Source organism: Diabrotica virgifera, chromosome 5 (genome assembly GCF_917563875.1).
Source record: "Diabrotica virgifera virgifera chromosome 5, PGI_DIABVI_V3a".
NCBI lineage: Eukaryota > Metazoa > Arthropoda > Insecta > Coleoptera > Chrysomelidae > Diabrotica > Diabrotica virgifera.
The window spans coordinates 76508782-76528514 of NC_065447.1; the positions used below are offsets into that span (position 1 = coordinate 76508782).

The 19733-nt window shown below is 32.9% G+C and overlaps 1 protein-coding gene across 1 annotated transcript in view; it reads left to right on the forward strand.

Annotated features, from left to right (window-relative positions):
- The first annotated feature begins 3252 nt into the window (after positions 1-3252).
- The window catches only part of LOC114331862 (uncharacterized), a 73234-nt gene continuing 56753 nt past the window's right edge, over positions 3253-19733 (forward strand). Inside the window, exon 1 of the mRNA XM_050651467.1 lies at positions 3253-3641. Coding sequence (XP_050507424.1) covers positions 3281-3641 — 361 coding nt within the window. The 5' untranslated portion in view covers positions 3253-3280. The remainder of the gene's footprint in view (positions 3642-19733) is intronic.

Below are 19733 nucleotides of genomic sequence, written 5' to 3' on the forward strand. Positions count from 1 at the left end.
GGAGTCCCTTTAGAGTTGCATTCTGATCAAGGTCGAAATTTTGAATCAGAATTATGGCAAGAATTAATGAAAATCTTGGGTATTAAGAAAATTCGAACTACGCCTCTCCGTCCACAATCAGACGGAATGATCGAAAGACATAATAGAACTATTTGTCAATATCTTTCAATGTTTGTTGCTGATAATCAAAAAGATTGGGATACCCTAATTCCTCTGTTCTTGTTAGCCTACAGAAGTTCCGAACATGAAACAACTGGTTATTCTCCATCGATGATGATCACCGGAAGAGAAATGAAGCTTCCTCAAGATCTTATTTTCGGAAGAATGCCTCCCTGCGAAGAAGAATCTTCATCCTTGACCTACGTTGAAAACTTAAAAGAAAGATTGGAAAAAGCCTACGAATTTGCTCGTAAAAGTTTGAAGCTTCAAAGTGATAGAGCTAAGTCCAGGCTCGATATTCATGCTACTGGGATAATTTTCGAAAGAGGTGACCCAGTATGGTTATACAATTCCACACGCAAGAAAGAACTTTGTCCGAAACTTCAACGAAACTGGGAAGGCCCGTACACCGTCTTGAAGAAAATAAATGTTCTCGTCTACCGCATCTAGTTGTCAGCTAGAAGTAAACCCAAGGTAGTTCATATCGAGAGATTAGCCCCTTATCATGGGACTGATCCACCCTGTTGGCTTCAACCAGAACCTGATAGACCAGTTATTCGAGGCGAATAACTATAAAGTAGGGAGCATTGTCATGACAGTTCCGTAGAAGTAAAAAGTAAAAGAAGAAGTAGTCACGTACGAGAATGTTCTGAATATCATGGAATAACCCAGAAATGTCTGGTGACGTCCAGAACGCCAGAAATCTATATAAACGTATGTGTGTTCTCTCCCCCCAACGTAGTATTTTGTAACCAGAAGATTGGTTGGGTGGATTCAGTCAAATACCTGGGGCTAAATATTCAAAAAAACTTAAAGTGGAATTCATATGTAAACTCAATAGAACTAACAGTAAATCGTGGTCTGAATGTGATGAGAGCTCTTTGTGGGACTTATTGGAGAAGTGATCCAAAAACCTTACAAATTGTACACAATGGTCTGATTCAGAGCCATCTGGACTATGGCTGCCAGGTATTTTTCGATTGCCCAACTTCCTTAATTAAAAGATTGGAGAAACTAAAATACAAAAGTATTCGAATTATAACTGGATGCATGAAATCTACCCCAATCCATGCTCTCTTAAGTGAAAGTGGTCAGATCTCGCTTAAATCTAGATGGGAATGGCTTAGCTCTAAATTTATATTAAAAAATTTAATGTTAATTGGCAACCCAATTATTTCCGCTCTCGACCTGTTAGACTTGGCAATTCAAAGGAACCAAAACCATTGGAAAAACAGAAATATTCCATTTCTAGTGCTTTTAAAAAAACAAATTTAAAACTACTTATCCCAACTTGCCTCAGTTCAACTCCAAAAAATAATTCTAAATAAACCTAGTCACATCAAATTCTTTACGGATGGCTCGGTTGATGGTGAAGGATTAACAGGCTTTGGTGTCTTTAGCCCAGAGATCAACTATTCTTATACCAGTAAACTACCTAAGTATACCCAAATATGTACGGCTGAGATTGTCGCAATTAATCATGCCCTCCAAATTATTTTGAAAAATGGGATTAAACAAGCAATCATCTGCTCGGACTCTAAAAGTGCCATACAGAAAATAGGCAGATCAACCTATTCTATGGAAACAGAACACTCATCGTTCATGACCAAGAGAGGCATCATTGAGGCGAAAGAAAATAACGTTAATATTAGTCTGGCATGGATTCCAGGACACTCGAATATTAAAGGGAACATGGTGGCTGATAAACTAGCTAATATAGGTAGAACCTTAAATATCGCTGCTGGTATCACTCTTCACTATTCCAACTTTCTACCAGACATCAAGCATTCCATCTGGAATCGGTGAAAGCAAGAATGGCAGGGGAAAAATCGAAATAATTCATTTTACTCTAAAATTGTAGGTCAGATAGATAAACTCCCCTGGTACCACAATTTTGCATACCAAGACAGAAGACATATAACCACCATTATTAGAATGAGGACAGGTCATTGTGCTACTCCAGTTCACCTATTCAGGATAGGAGTAAAAGACAACCCATATTGTGACTGTGGCCAAGTTGGGTCCTTAAGTCATCTGATTTTTGAGTGCCCTATAAATATGTCACCCAATTTTGACCTATATAAAGAATTAGCTAAAACAAATATCCCTACCCCCATTGAAATTTGCCTACTTATGTCCAACCTTAATCCACGTAGGATTAACTTGATCCTTAAATTCCTTAACTTATCTAAACTTAACTTATAAATTAATCAATTCCCAACTTTGAATTAAAAAATTAAGAAGATAAAGATATAAAAAGATATTAGACCTCCAAACGATAAAAGTTTTAACCCTTATGTTATAATATTGCCTTTCCTGTAGGGACTGTCTGGCCCTATAAAAAGATGTTCCTACTAATATATATTTAAAAAAATTGAGGCTTTAGCATATATATTTGGAAATATTCGATTGCCCAGAGCAAGACAAGAGTATTTCTCTGGTGTAAGCTGGGCGAATTATCCCGAGGGATATAACCCAATAAAGGAAGAAGAAGAAGAAGAACGTATGTGTGTGACATTTTATAGTTCAGTTGTAATTCAGATTTAGTAGTCGACAGTTGTCAGTTTGTTAAAGTTTGTAATATTGTATTTGAGTTTGAATAAACTTACTTTCAAGAAGCTGTAACAATATGATCGCCGTTTCCATGGTAACATGAACAACACAAACACAATTAATATTTTCAAATAAATGTGTTAAAGCAAAACTTAGCAGGAATTATCTTTCAAACCTGTTTAAAAATAACTGTTAGAATTTTTAAAAATAAGGTATATAAATTTTAAGAATATTACATACCTACACGTGAGAATGATGATGATGATGTATACGTATTTTGTTTCACATTATGCATATAATGTACCTAAAAGCACTTAAATTATTTAATTTTGAAATTTGAACTCTTGAAAAAACCGCATCCATAGAAAAAGTACAGTGTGCAACACATGAGAAAATGACATATTTCTCCCTCACTTCATTTGCGGCACTCGCTTCGTGCGACGGTTCGTGCCAAAAAACTTGTACGCTCGTGAGAAATATGTCTTTTTTTCTCACTTGTTATACAATGTATTATTTTTTAGATAAAATTGACGTGGCTACCAGCGAAGATTTATCTATTATATTCTCAATGATAGGAATATTATCAGTCGATCTGTGTTTTCCGTTTTGCTCAAAAGGTTGGACGAAAATTATACAATTGCTTACAGATTTCAGCGAATTCGGAAAACCTCCTAAGATCGACGAATTAACTGTATTGGGTAATAAGCGTGCCATTGGAATCATCATATTTTATTTTATGTGCGCAGTTTTCTACGAACTTGTCAGTATCCTGCAAGCTCCAGGTTGTTACAAGGACGCTGAAAAAAAAGGTTTAGAGGTGAATTGCCTCACAATGTTTCCTCTGTGGCTACCTTTTGACATTAGCAAAATGACCCAATTAATAATCTCTCTTATTCAATATGTATTATTGGCAATTACTACTATGCCTGGTAAGTATAACAAAATTCGATTATATTATATTAATTAACCCATTATAGGCCAGCGTACTATTTAAAAGCAATAAAATTTTTTATTTTTTTAACCATTAGAATTAGTTTAAATTTTAAGAAAAAATTTACCCTGTATATTTTATGATGTAGTGTAACGGTCTCGAAAACACTGACGTATCACCCTGTATGTATAAATTTATCGGCCCCGGTAAAAAGAAATTCTAATTTTGTCAGTCTATCGGCCAGCAGTTTGAGAACGTAGATTCTCACTCATAAGCGTCGTAGCGATAAGTCACAGCAACTAGTTGTGATGACAAGTTGAAACGCTGTTTAGACGCTGCGATAAGTTGATGTGATTTATCGCGATCTGATTGACCACAACAAGTTGAAGAGGGGAGCATTGTGTACATTTTAAACCCTTCAATAAATTTTAACTAGTTTTCATCCTAAACAAATATATCCTGTTACTTTCTTTATAATATAAAGGTTGGGTATGTTATACAGGGTATTTGCAAAGTTATAACCAATTTTATATGAAAATCGTAACAAGTTCAACTCACTGTATAAATAAAATAAGCACAACGGTAATGGTTTATTGATGCCATATTTTTTTATTTATTATCAAAAATTTTAAAAATGATTGATTTATTGCTAATTTACGTTATATCTAATACAGAGTGAGTTAAAACTCAAGTACATTATTTTATCAGTAAAATTTAAATGAGATACTCTGTATTTTATATCACTATTGAAAAATACCATTACCGTACTTTAATTTGTATACAACATTCCCTATGTCTAAATTTATTAGTTTTCGAGATATTTTCATTTTTCAATGGACCAGTAGCGTGGCTACCCAGATCATCAGAATTTAAGAAACTGGACTGATTTTTTGGGGTTACTTTTAGAATGAAGATTATAAAATGCCTCCAACAACAAGAGATGAAATGAAAAATAGAATAAAAAGTGTATTTCGAATTTTTAATTTACAAATGCTTCGTAGTGTAAGTAATTCATTCAATGACCGTTTTTAGACATGCATAAGACAGGCGGTCATTTTGAACAACTTTGTAATTACAAAAATATTTAAAATATTTAAATTTTTTCAAAAATGTTGTGTTTTGTGTTCATGTCTTTTTTAAAAAAATTTTTGTGATAAATTATTTTTTGTTCTTTATTTGTTACATTGGTACATTTACGTACAAAAGTAGTTTTTATTTGTTTTCACAAAATGTTTGTTTTGTGTTTGTTTTTTTTTGCAAAATTTATAATAAATAAATTATTTTTCTTTCTTTATTTGCTACATTGTTATATTTATTACCAGATTGATAATCAGTACTAAATCGTAAATTGTCAGTTTTAGACAATTCATGGCTTACTCAAAATTTGGAAAGTTTTAGACCCGTAATTAATAATTTGCTCTGAAAAATGAAAATATCTCGAAAACTAATAAATTTAGACGTAGGGAATGTTTTATAAAAATTAAAGTACGGTAATGGTACTTTTCGATAGTGATATAAAATACACGGTGTTCCATTTAAAATTACTGAGAAAATGTAGGTAGTTGCGTTTTGACTCGCCCTGTATTCAATATAAAGAAAATTAGCAATATCAATAATTTATGATATTGATATACGAACGAACTCCTAAAGTACGGAGAACAAGATCTAACTAAACAACTATTAAAACTAATACAAAACATAATAGAACAAAACAGAAGAATTGAGATCAAGCATCCACAACAATGGAGATCAAGCATTCTAATACCTCCCTTCAAAAAAGGAGAAAAATCGTACCCGGAGAATCATAGAGGAATTAACTTATTAAACACGACATTAAAATTAACAACCAAAGTGATAACAAACAAATTGACTGAAATTATACCATTAGCAGAAGAGCGGCTGCGTTGGATGGCACATGTAGAAAGAATGGAAGAAGGCGAAATACCAAACAAAATATTCAAACAGATGCCAGTAGGAAAAAGAACAAGAGGAAGACCGAAGCTGAGATATTTAGAACAAATAGAAAATGATATAATAACCTTAAAAATAAAAAACTGGAGAAAAAAAGCACGAAACAGATCAGAATGGAGAAGAATCCTGGAACAGGCCAAGACCCAGAAAGGGTTGTCGAGCCAATGATGATGATGAGAAGAACAGCAAGGTTTTAGGTCGGGAAGGTCATGCACTGACGCTGTATTTATAATGAGGTAAGTTCAAGAGAATCAAATGGTTGGAATACAACAAACAGGCATATTTATGTTTCGTGGACCTTAAGAAAGCATTTGACATGGTCAAATTAAGGGTATAATTTAATTAAGAGTATAAGGGTATAATTAAGGTAAAGTTATTCATTTGTTATACTCGAGAAAGCTACCTTTAGGAATAATTAAAACGATCGAAAACATCTACCAGAATCACACAATAAAAGTAAAAGTGTAAGATGAACTAACTGACCTAATTGAAGGCGGCAATAGGATAAGACAGTAGGATTCATTGATATCGAAATAATAAAAAAAGTAAGAACTAAAAAAGGATACCAAATGGGAGACAAACAACTCAAAATAATCTGCTATGCATGCATACGATGCAATACCAATCTCTCAAAATGAAGATGATTTACAACGTATTCTGCACCAATTTAACATAACCGCCAGAAAATTTAACATGTTAATTTCCCCAAAAAAGACAAAATGCATGGTTATAACAGCAGATCCAATAAGATTTAAATTGGAGCTGGAAGGTCAGATAATAGAACAAGTAATGGAGTTTAAATACCTAGACATAACACTATCTAGCTACGGAAGTTTCGAAACAGAAGTGGAAGATCAAGTTAATAGAGCAAACAGAGCCGCAGGTTGCCTGAATGACACAATATGGAGAAATAAAAAACAATAATGACATACGCGGCAGAAACACGACCCGACACAGAGAGGACAAAAAGATTGCTCGAAACAGCGGAGATGAAAACCCTTCGAAAAATCGATAGTGAGACTCTATGGGACAGTGCTGGAAGTGCAGATATACGTCAGAAGACAGGGTAAAAACAGAAGAATAGAATGGAATGACCACATAAGCCGAATGACAACAGAGTAGTAGATACGGTTTCCCAATAGGCAGACGATCAGTGGTAAGACCACGAAAACGATTGAACGACAACTTACTAGAGGCACATTGAAAAAACAGACAGTCACGTCTATACAAAAAGAAGAAGATGAATAATAATTTATGAAAATTTTGATAATAAATAAAAAAATATGGCATCAATAATCCATTGCTTTTGTGCTTATTTTTATTTATACAATGAGTTAACTTGTTACAATTTCCGTATAAAATTGGTTATAACTTTGTAAAATACCCTGTATAACATAACAATCCTTTATACATTTGTAATGGCGAAGTTAAGAAGATTTTGAATATAAAATAAAATACAGGGTGTTCCATTTAAAAAAAAAACATAAGTTAGGTCTGCCACTATGTTATCGAACACCCTCTGTAACATTCTAATTAATTTTAAAATGTTAATCTCAAAGTTGGCTACAATTTTTGTTATTAACTTTTATTGGATCTATATACTTATATAATTATTATATCTTATTACTATAACGGATCTACGTAGCTTTACCCCACTAATCAATCACCCTGTACATTTAATTGGATATGTAAATAAATTCTAATTCTGTAAGATTCTCCTAAATTGATGCAACCCATCTCCAATGATAAATCGCTGTACCGTTTAGACACGACGATTCAATCCAAGTTGATTCAATCCGATACCAACTTCAACCCAACTCCAACTTTGATAAGTCGTGCGATGCACCGTTTACACACAATGATAAGTTGCAACACTCGATTGACCTTGATAAGTTGTTTGATTTATCGCTGTGTTTAAACGACCCTTAGGGTCGTTTTTAGACTTAGAAGATCGAGAACGCAATTAGTTTTATTTTCTCAGGCGGTGTAGCATTGATATTCATTTTTTTATCTGAAAGCACCTTAAATTGTTTAGAATACTGAGTCACGCGGTTTTATTTCAAAGACAAATAGGAAATGGTTGAATGCTCGAATATATGAAAAATCAGAAAAATCAGGATAGGGTCTTGGAATCTTGGTAGTCTTACAGGTAAGAGTCTGGAGTTAGTGGATGCGCTCAAACGAAGAAGAGTCCAAATTGCTTGTATTCAAGAAACTAGGTGGAAAGGACAAAGGGCGAAAGAACTAGGTGAAGGATACAAATTGTGGTATGTAGGGAGTAGTAACACTAGAAATGGAGTTGGTATAATTGCTGATAGTGAAATGAAAGATAACGTAGTAGAAGTTGTAAGAACGAGTGATAGAATGATTTCAGTGAAATTTGTAATTGATAAAGAGGTATTGAATGTTGTGTGTGTGTATGCTCCCCAAACAGGTCTGGGTGAGAATGAAAGAAGAGCTTTCTATGATCAATTAGGAGACGTACTGAGTGATATTCCAGCAGAAGAGAAGGTTATAATAGGAGGTGATTTCAATGCACATGTGGGCCAAACCAAGACAGGATATGAAACAATACATGGGGGATTAGGCTTTGGAACTAGAAATGAAGCTGGAGATGACATGCTTGAATTAGCAACAGCATTGGATATGGTGATTGTTAACACATTCTTTAAAAAGAGAGAAACTCAACTTATTACCTACAAAAGTAGACAACATCAATCCCAAATAGACTACTTCATGATAAGGAAAGAAGACATACGTGAATGCAAGGACTGCAAGGTAATAGTGAATGAGACAGTAAGCCAACAACATAAGCTGCTTGTTCTGGACATCGAAGTAAAAAGCGAAACTAAACAAAAATATCGGAGAGGACCACAAAAAATCAAGTGGTGGCTGCTGAAAGATGAGAAAGAAGGTCTATTCAGGAGAAGAATAGTAGAAAAAATATGTTGGAACATGAAAGGAAGCCCTAATACAATTTGGAGAAAAATGGCCAGTAGTATTAGAGAGACTGCTATTGAAATACTTGGGAAAACGTCAGGAAAAAAGTTCGAGGATAAAGAGACTTGGTGGTGGTCAAACGAAGTACAAGGAAAAATAAAAGAGAAGAGAAAATTATATAAAAAGTGGCAAGAAACCAGATCCGACACAGATCTTCAAAACTATATGGTGGCGAAAAAGGAAGCGAAAGTAGCAGTAGCAAAAGCCAAAGCAGAAGCGTATTCAAACCTATACGATCAACTTGATACCAGGGAAGGCGAAACGAAGATATATAAAATAGCCAAACAGAGAGCAAAGAAAGCAAAAGATTTTAATCAGATTAGATGTATCCGAGATGAAAATAATAAAATACTAGTTCACGAAAGGGAAGTCAAAAAGAGATGGAGAAAGTACTTTGACAGCTTATTAAATGAAGAATTTGACAGACAGCCTGTAGAGTCAACGGAGACAGTAGCAGCAATGGTCACCAAAATAACCAACGAGGAAGTGGCTCAAGCGCTTCAAAAAATAAAGAAAGGAAAAGCGGTAGGACCAGATGATATTCCTGGGGAAGTATGGAGAGCATTGGGAGAGACAGGAACAAGATGGCTAGCAGGTCTATTTAATAGAATTATGGAAGTCGGACAAATGCCAGACGAATGGAGAAGCAGTATACTGGTACCTGTTTACAAAAACAAGGGAGATATACAACAATGTACAAACTACAGGGCTATAAAACTGCTTAGCCACACCATGAAAATATGGGAAAGAGTAATTGACAGACGGATACGTGAAGAGACCGAAATATCCGAGAATCAATTTGGCTTTATGCAGGGTAGATCAACAACAGATGCAATTTTCATTATAAGGCAGTTGATGGAAAAATACAGGAGTAAAGAAACAAGCGCTCATATGGTATTCATTGATCTTGAGAAAGCATATGATAGAGTTCCTCGAGAGATTCTGTGGTGGGCACTCAATACGAAAGGAGTCCCTGGTGAATATGTAAAGATTGTGAGGGATATGTATGAGGGAGTTACGACTAGTGTTAGGACAGGTGTGGGAGAGACTGATAAATTTCATGTGAAAGTAGGATTGCACCAAGGCTCGGTGCTTAGTCCGTATTTATTCTCATTAGTTTTGGACCAGATAACAGCGAAACTACAGGGTAACATTCCATGGTGCTTAATGTATGCTGATGATGTCGTGTTAGTAGGAAATAGTGAAAGAGACTTAGAACAAAAACTGGAACAGTGGAGACATGCTCTGGAGGAAAAAGGTTTAAAACTTAGTAGGACAAAAACAGAGTATTTGGAATGTTCATTTAAAGATGGAGCTACTACAAATAAAATGGTATCTTTGGATGGTGAAATGATTGTGAAAAGCAATAGTTTTAAGTACCTAGGATCGGTATTACAGAGTAATGGAGAAATAGATGGAGATGCATGCAGTAGAATTAGGGCTGGATGGATGAAGTGGAAAGAAGCGAGTGGTGTGTTGTGTGACAGAAAAAATCCAATGAAGCTGAAGGGAAAATTCTATAAAACAGCCATAAGACCGGCTATGATGTACGGAACTGAATGTTGGGCAGTGAAAAAGAAAGAGGAACAACGAATGCATGTGGCGGAAATGAGAATGCTTAGATGGATGAGTGGAGTGACAAAGAAGGATAAAATTAGAAATGAGTATATTAGAGGAAGTCTAGGTGTGGCACCAATTGATGCCAAAATGAGAGAGCATAGGTTAAGATGGTTTGGTCATGTTCAACGTCGAGACGTTAATCACCCAATACGAAGAATAGCTGAAGTGCAGATTCCTGGAAGGAGTAGGAGAGGAAGACCAAAGAAGACCTGGGGGGAGGCGATAAGGCAGGACATGTTGGTAAAGGGGATTAACATTGATATGACCCAAGACAGAATTGGGTGGAGAAATGCAATTAGGGAAGCCGACCCCGCATAGGGATAAGGCAAAGAGAATGATGATGACTGAGTCACGCGGTTTTATTTCAAAGACTAATAGGAAATGGTTGAATGCTCGAATATATGAATTTTACAAAGTGAAAGGCAGAAATCGAGCAGTAAATTTAATTTAATCTTCCCCAATTATACTTTCGCTCCTAGAGCATCTTCAGGGGCATCTGAAATAAGTAAAGAAAAAACGCCATTGTAAAGCAAGAAAAAGTTGGAAACTTTTCGACAAAAAATCTAAGATGGTGTGTTAAAAATGTTCGATAACGTTTTAGACTTACTTCGTCAATAAAATTAAGGTTTCCTCGAAAGTCATTTATTATGATATTAATTCTAAGCAACTTTTGTTCTATAAAGTTTTTTCACCAAGTTAATACTTTTCGAATTATTTGCAAGTGAATATGTTAATTTTTCTTCAAAATATCCACGTTTTCAGACGGTTTTTCGCAAATAACTCAAAAAGTAAGTATTTGGTCGAAAAAAAATTCTAATCAAAAATATAGCACATAATAAAGTGAAAAACATGGTGTATATATTAGGCCACTATACGTAGTAGATGCAGAGTTATAGCTAATGAAAAATAGAAAGTGTTTAAAAAATGCTTATTTTTGTTTTTCAAAAAAAATTTATTAGCATCAAAATTAAACAAGTTACGCTCAAAATAAAGTTGGTCCCTTTTTTTAAATTAATTAATTGGAAAAGACTGCAAGACTTGTACACACTTCTAAATAGGTCAAAACGGCAAACAGGTGTATGTTTTCAAAAAACTTTTGATAGTGTGTAAAAAAAACTACCTACACACTATCAAAAGTTTTTTGAAAACATACACCTGTTTGCCGTTTTGACCTTTTTTTAAAGTCACCCCCCGAATTAGCATTTCAAATGAACTTATTTGTTACCGCTTCACAAGTTTTTAATCGCGTATGTATTGATCATATGATCTGTAAGTTTCATCGGTTCAACGTCCTTATTTTTGAAAGAGTTGTAGTTAAAAGGGCTTGAACGAGTCACTTATCACGAGTGTATGCAAATTTAGAAACACCGAATCTTAACCAATGTTTGTCTTACAGAAAAACAAAAAATACAAAATATTCAGAAACGTAGAACCGACTTTTTTTATTGTTTAAGATTTTTGGTATCTCTAACAATTTTTGAGTTATTTAAAAAAAAAGCAATTTTTTCAAAACTAAAATTTTTAAAAATTTTACTTTAAAACCAATTTTTTTCAAAAATAACCACTTTGAATCGATGAAACTTACAGATCATATAAACACAACATAAGTAAAGTAACTTGTGAAGCGGTAACGATTAATTTCATTTAAGTTGCTAATTGGAGGGTGATCTTCCTGATTTTTTTTGCCAAAACAAAAGGGACCAACTTTATTTTGAGCGTAACTTGCTTACATTTGATGCTAGAATTTTTTTTTTATAAAAACAAAAATAAAGATAAATGGTATACAAAATAAAAGAATTATATAAAGAATAAAAATGGTATACATTTTTATTTTACAAAAATAAAGCTTTTTTTTAAACACTTTAAAAAAGTTGTAATGTGTTTTCCCCAAGAATATTTCATTATTTTTATATTTCATATTGAATTATTCTATTTGGAATTTTGTGAATATGAACCTATTTTTCATTAGCTATAACTCTGCTTTTGTTAGGTATAGAGACCTAATATGTACACCGTTTTTTTCACTTTTTTATAGGCTATAGTTTTGATAAGAATATTTTTTTCGACAAAATGCTTACGTTTGGAGTTATTTGCGAAAAACCGTTTAAGAATGTGGTCATTTTGTTGAAAAATGAACATATTCACTTGCAAATAACTCGAAAAGTATGGATTTGGTGAAAAAACTCTATAGAACATAAGTTGCTTAAAATTGGTCAGTTTATCCATTTCGGGACTTATCTTGGACATATATTTTTTCACCCACGAGATGGGGTGAAGCTTACCCTCAGGACAAAAGCACACATCGGCACCATATCACTTTTTTCTTTGACATGTTAGCTATGCTTATGCCAAATTTCACGTCAATCCAAGCGGTTCTCTGAAATTTACAGCAAAAACCGTGAGAGAATGTACTATGACAATGACTATAATACTTGATATTAATTGTATGAAGATTTTATTTAGGTAATTTTTCAAATTGAGAATGAGATAAAGTTAGACAATAAGAAACGGAAGAGAATAAATAAAAGAAAAATAAAAATTGGATCTTGGAACGTGAGGGCACTACTAGAATCAGGAAAAATGCAGGAAATGGCAAATGAGCTACAAAGATACAAAGTAGATATTGCTGGATTACAGGAAGTCAGATGGGGAGGACAAGGCAAAATAGAAAAAAGTGATTATACATTATGGTATGCAGGAAAGGATAAACAAGGGCAAGGAGGGACAGCATTTTACATCAGAGGAAAATTAAGAAAGGAAGTCTTAGAATTTAAAGCAGTCGATGACAGAATATCATATATAAGAATAGATTATAAGCCGCAAAAACTATCTATAATTAACGTTTATGCACCCACCGAAAATAGTGATGAAATAACCAAACAAAACTTTTACGAGAAATTGGAAGAGAGAGGTGGATCAAGTGCCAAAACAGGATATACTAATTATCCTATGGGATTTTAATGCACAGGTTGGAAGAGAAAGTTATAATCAAGAAGTGGCAGGTACACATACATTACATGACAAAACCAATGACAACAGGGATATATTATGTGGCATAGCAGCAGCACTAGAAATGGAAATAAGTAGCACCAAATATCAGCATAAAGATGTACACAAAATAACATGGTTACGACCTGGAACTAATACCGGAAACCAAATCGATCACATTCTGATCAAGAAAAAACAAGCGAAATCAATAAATGATGTACGATCATATAGAGGAGCGAACATAGACTCCGACCACTTCCTGGTGATTGCAAAATGCATAATTAAGGCAAAACCAAAAGAAAGAAGAGTAGCGAAAAAGAAATGAAACATACAAAAACTGGAGGAGGATGAAATAAAAGATGGATACAAAGAAGAACTTAAAAAACGAATACAACACGAAGAACAAGAAATAGAAGAACAATGGAAACGAATTAAACAAACCATAGAAAAGGCAGCGGATACAGAAATTGGCACAATAAGAAACATCAGAAGAAATGAATGGTTTGACCAGGAATGTAGAGAAAAAATGAGAAAGAAAGAATAAAGCCAGATTGAAATGGATAAACTCAGGAACAGCAGAAGATATGGAAACATATAGGAGAGCAAGGACAATAGCAAAGCAAACATGTAAAATGAAAAATAAAAGAAAATTAGAAGAAATAATGATGGGCATCGAAAAAGAAAATATGAGAAATAATTCTAAACCACTATATAATTACTTAAAATTAGGAAAAAAACCAAAACCGATGGTAGCCATAGAAGAAGACATTTGGATAAGACATTTCGAGGAATTATATAAAGCAACAGGTGAGATGCCACAGGAAGGGGACATAATAAGGATAAGAGAGGACGCGGAGGAATACAAGGAACCTACATACGAAGAAGTAGCAGAAAGTATCAAGAAGATCAAGAACAGAAAAGCAGCGGGTTATGACAACATAAACGGAGAACTCATCAAATATGGTGGAGAAGCTCTAACTAGAAAAATATATGAATTAATTGTAACGATTTGGAAAGAGGAAAGTATGCCAGAAGACTGGAAAACGGGAATAATTATAACGATACCCAAAAATGGAGACCAAAAAATATGCAAAAACTATAGAGGAATCACCTTGCTAAATGTGACATATAAGGTCATGACGGGAATAATAAAGAACAGACTAGCAGAGCATACTGAAAAAATCATAGGAAATTACCAATATGGATTCAGAAAAGAAAAATCGACGATAGACGCTATTCACATAATAAGACAAATCATGGAAAAACATATGAACATAACATGGAACTGCATATGCTTTTTGTGGATTCTAAATAGGCCTTCGATAAACTAAAAAGAGGCGAACTAATAGAAGATCTAATACGCATAAAAATACCAGGCAAATTAATACAGTTAATAAAAATCACAATGAAAGAGGCACAAGCAGTAAAGATTTAGATCAAAAGACAACAGAGAAGATCAGGGTCCAAAACGGAGTCAGACAAGGGGATGCCCTGTCAACTGAGTTATTCATTACAGCTCTAGATTGTGCAATAAAAGAAGCAACAAATAACGGAATAATTAATAAAAATGCAGTACAAATAGATGATATCGTTATAATAGCCCAGGACAAAAGATCATTAATTAAGGCATTCTCTGAAATAGAAAAAGGGGCAAAAAGCGAAGGACTAGACATAAATATGGAAAAAACAAAGTACATGAACGCAAGCAGATTTAAGAAAACAAGACTAACACAAATGATAATAGATAATGACAGATTTGAGGAAGTAGATACATTCAAATACTTGGGAACGATGATTAGCAGAGATAATGAAAGAACAGACCTGAAACAGAAACTACAAGCAGGAAATAGAGCTTACCACAAAAATAAAAAAATAATAAAAGATAAAAAATTAAGCAGAAATACAAAGATGCAAATATATAAGGCTACCATAAGGCCAGTGGTAATGTATGCCATAGAAACCAACACCCTAACGTTAAAAGAAGAAGAACAGCTGAAAGTATTTGAAAGAAAAACAATGCGCAACATTCTGGGACCAAAAGTAATAAATAAAAACGAAAGAAGACCCTGGATGAACCACGAAATAGAACAATGGATGGAAGGAGAAAACATAGTGAAAGAAGCAAAAGCACGAAGAATAAGGTGGTATGCTCATATAAGTAGAAAAAGTGAAGATGATCACATCAAAGTTATTACCAACTGGTACCCCCTGAGACAAGAGCACGAGGCAGACCAAAAGCAAGATGGAAACAGCAAGTCGAAAACGACTTATGGGAATTCGTAACTGAAAAAAAAGACTGGGAACCGAAATGAGTGGAGAAAAGTAGTGAAGGAAACGAAGACACACCAGAAGCTTTGAGGAGACAGATTAGAAGAAAAGTGGACTGATCCCCCATGTCTCAACGGATCATTAAAGTGAAAAACAGCTATAACTTCCACGGGAGTATACAGCTTATATACATATACAATTTTTCAAATGCGTAATTTTTGAAAAAGATATATTCAAAATTACGAGTTGGACGTATTCTGCCAAAATAGTCATAAGCCGGACCGCACATCAAAGAAACATGAAACGTAAATTACGTTTCATGGAAATAAACCACTGCTAAACAAATATACGTCCGGCCATTTATGAAACTCTCCGAAAATAAAAATGTGTCATGAGCATGAATCACACTCGTTTCATTGGTAGGCGGACTTTGAGATTTGTTTAGCAGTGTTTTAGTTTCATGAAACATGTTTTTCGTTTCATGTTTCATGTTTTTCGTTTCATGTTTCTTTGGTGTGCGGCTTGGCTAAGAGGAAATGTTTTGATAAAACATTAGTATGTGGGTTGGAAGGTTTTAGATAAGTAAAACTGCTAGTTTTGAATAAAGTATTATAATAACTTGAAATTAACAAAATCATTTTACTCATTTATATTACCAAGATCCATTTCAAAATCTAAGCTCGGAACGTTGCATCAACACCTTCTATCAGATTGACAGCACCAACAAAATTATTTTAAAAAAGTTTAGCGTCATCTGGACTAAGGTGCATATAACTTTCGATGTCTTTCACTTTTGCATCTGCTAACGGTTTACCTTTGGGCCAGAGCTGTACAAGTAATGTCGAAAAATTTTCGATATTTGACCTTCCACGTCCAAACAATACACATTCATCATTAAAATTAGGCATGTATGGTGCAAATGAAAGGAATAAAGTCATTATTTCGTAAACCGGCGACTTTAGGGAAAATCCCGAAACAGGTACATTTTTATTTTTAAATTATGATATTTTGACATATATGTCATACTAGTGACATCATCCATCTGGGCGTGATGACGTTATCGACGATTTTTTTAAATGAGAATAGGGGTCGTGTGCCAGCTCATTTGAAAGGGTACTTAATTATCTATTCAGTAATGTAAACATTTACATAAATATTTATACAGGGTGTCCAAAAGAAAAAAAATTTAAATTACATTTTTTGACAAAGAAGAGAAGAATTTAAGTACATAAGTTGTTTAATTCAAAATACATTTTATTGCTGTCAGAAATCAGAAAAAAAAACATTGAAACACGTCAGAAAAAAACAAAAAATATATCACAAATAAACATTGCTTTTCGCTTAAATTAAATGTTCAAACTTCCAAGATGCAGGTGGTTGGCGGGAGCTGGCATGAACATTGAATTTAATCGAAAAGCGATGTTTATTATTTGTGAAATAATAAACATAATAAAAAACACTTTTTTTTGTTTTTTGGGCAACAGTAAAATGTATTTGGAATTTAATAAATTATGTACATACATTCTTCTTTTTTTGTCAAATAATTTATTTAAAAAATATTTTTTGGACACCCTGTACAAATAATTATATAAATATTTATATTACTAAATAGAGAATTAAATGACCTTTTAAATCAGCTAGCACACAACCCCTATTCCCATTTAAAAATATCATCAATTGTGTCATCACACCCATATGGATACGGCACTAGTATGACATATATGCCAAAATATTATAATTTAAAAATAAAAATCGACCTGTTTCGGGATTTTTCTCTAAAGTTGCTGGTTTACGAAATATCGAATTAATTCCTTTCATTTGCACCATACTGTAGATATAATATGGGTTTTCTTTCTTTCACACTATTTGTCTGGTGTTTAATCAGTTGATTTTTTCTTTGTTAATGCTAATTTTTCTGTTCACTGTAACTTTTTCAAGGTTTTCTGTACTGAAAAACCACTCTTTCTTCATTTCTAAAACCGTAAAAGCACGTTTTATGCTGCATGACCGTATAATATTTATATAGTCTGTAGGAGTATATTATGTTCCTCATGACGTTTTAATTGACATTCTTCAATGTTCCCAACATCTTTATCGTTAGGCAGGAAACTATGTCCGGAAACCAGAAATTTTAGAGTTATAGTTTTTAAGGCAATATTGGTTTGAAGAAAACTGGCCATAAGCAGAGTAAGTTTGATATTGCGATTCTGGCCTTTACAGGAATCAGACTACAATATCAAATGCTCAACAGTATTCGGTATATTTTCTAAATATTTTAAAATACAAGAGCGAACTTCCTGAGCTCCCCTTCCGGCAGTTTCTTCAAGCCACACATGATACATAAGAATACGTTTTCGTGTGTTTACCCTAAAATATTCCAAAATTATCCCAGGCTGTGGGTGAAAAAACGTGATATAATTCAGGAATTTTTGAAACCTATCAGGTGTTGTAAAGGACGATGCCAAGAATAACTTCTACTAAAATGTAACCAAAAATATTGTGCGCTTTTTTTTTAATTGCGATTTTCATTTGTTAAATTTGTAATTTTTATTGATTTTTAATTTTGTAGCTTAGGATATTGATTTTAGAGAAAAACTTTTTAATAGAAAGTTGTATTAAATTTAAAAACCTACAATTTGAGCTATGGTAAGTTTAATTTCGTTAATTGGTTATTGCAAAACAGCCTGCGAAAGGTCCAAAATGGCCGTTTTTTACAATTGCATTATTTATTGTACAAATCATTTTTTTTATTTTTTAAAGATTTAAAATAAAGATCTTTCAATTGCAAACATAAAAAAAATTGTAAAGCCAGATTAACGAATTTGTTGCTTAGATATTATAAATTGTTTATCCCAAGAGGTCAAATTTCGAAGGCTATAACTTTTTGAAAAAAAAATCATAGAAAGTTGGCGAAACATCCAATCTCCTTCTAAAGAGTTATATTTTCATATTCTGATGTAAATAAATGCGTAAAACATTTTTAAACCTCTAATTTTTGGATTTGAAAATAAGGGGGCAATTTCGTTATAAACATTTAGAGCTGAAGCGGCCCTGTACATCCTATGAGTTTTTAACTTACATATTATTGTTGTTGAAGATGAAACGAAGATTTATAAAAAAATAAAAAATTTCTACGACCAACTGAAGCCGAAATAATTTTTGGGATTGAAAATAAGGGGGCAAATTTCGTTATAAAAATTTAGAGCTGAAGCGGCCCTGTATATCCTATGAGTTTCTAACTTACAGATTATTGTTGCTAAAGACGAAACAAAGATTCATAAAAAAATTAAAATTTTCTACAACCAGCTGAAGCCGAGATAATTGTTTTTTTTTTTCTTAAATCATAGTGCCTTTACTTATAACAATTAAGAAATTATTTTACAGTCATTGACTAAAGAATGACTTATATTATCTTAAAATAAAAATTATTATAAAATATAATTACATTTAATTATTAAAAATTATTTTTTAAGTCGGTTCTTTTGCAAGTGGCAGAATTTTGCAATTCGCCCAGTTCGCTTCTAATCCGCGCGCTCGAAAAATTTTTACGTAACTTGTATTAAATTTTGACATAAAACAATTTAATAATATTACCATTAAAATATGCAGTCTATTTACCACTGTATTTGTTTTTCTTGATAAACTTTTATATGTGAAATCCAAACAGAATAGTCACTACAAGAAGAAAAAGTTTTATATTGTATATTATAGTAAGAAGTAACATTATTATTATTATATTTATATAACAATGAAAAAATTAAAAATGTAGTTATATATTTCATATATATATGTATCATTTTTGTAATATTATTTCTTCAGAAATGAAATTTCACATATAAAAGTTTATCAAGAAAAACAAATACAGTGGTAAATAGACTGTATATTATAATGGTAATATTATTAAATTGTTTTCTGTCAAAATTTAACACAAGTTACGTAAAAATTTTACGACCGCGCGGATTTGAAGCGAGCCGGGCGATTTGCAAAATTCAAAAAGGCTCGCAAAAGCACCGATTTTAAAAATAATTTTTAATACTTAAATGTAATTATATTTTATAATAATTTTTATTTTAAGATAATATAAGTCTTTCTTTAGTCAACGACTAAAATAATTTCTTAATTGTTATAAATAAAGGCACTACGACTTAAGAAAAAAAAAACAATTATCTCGGCTTCAGTTGGTTGTAGAAAATTTTTATTTTTTTATAAATCTTCGTTTTGTCTTCAGCAACAATAATCTGTA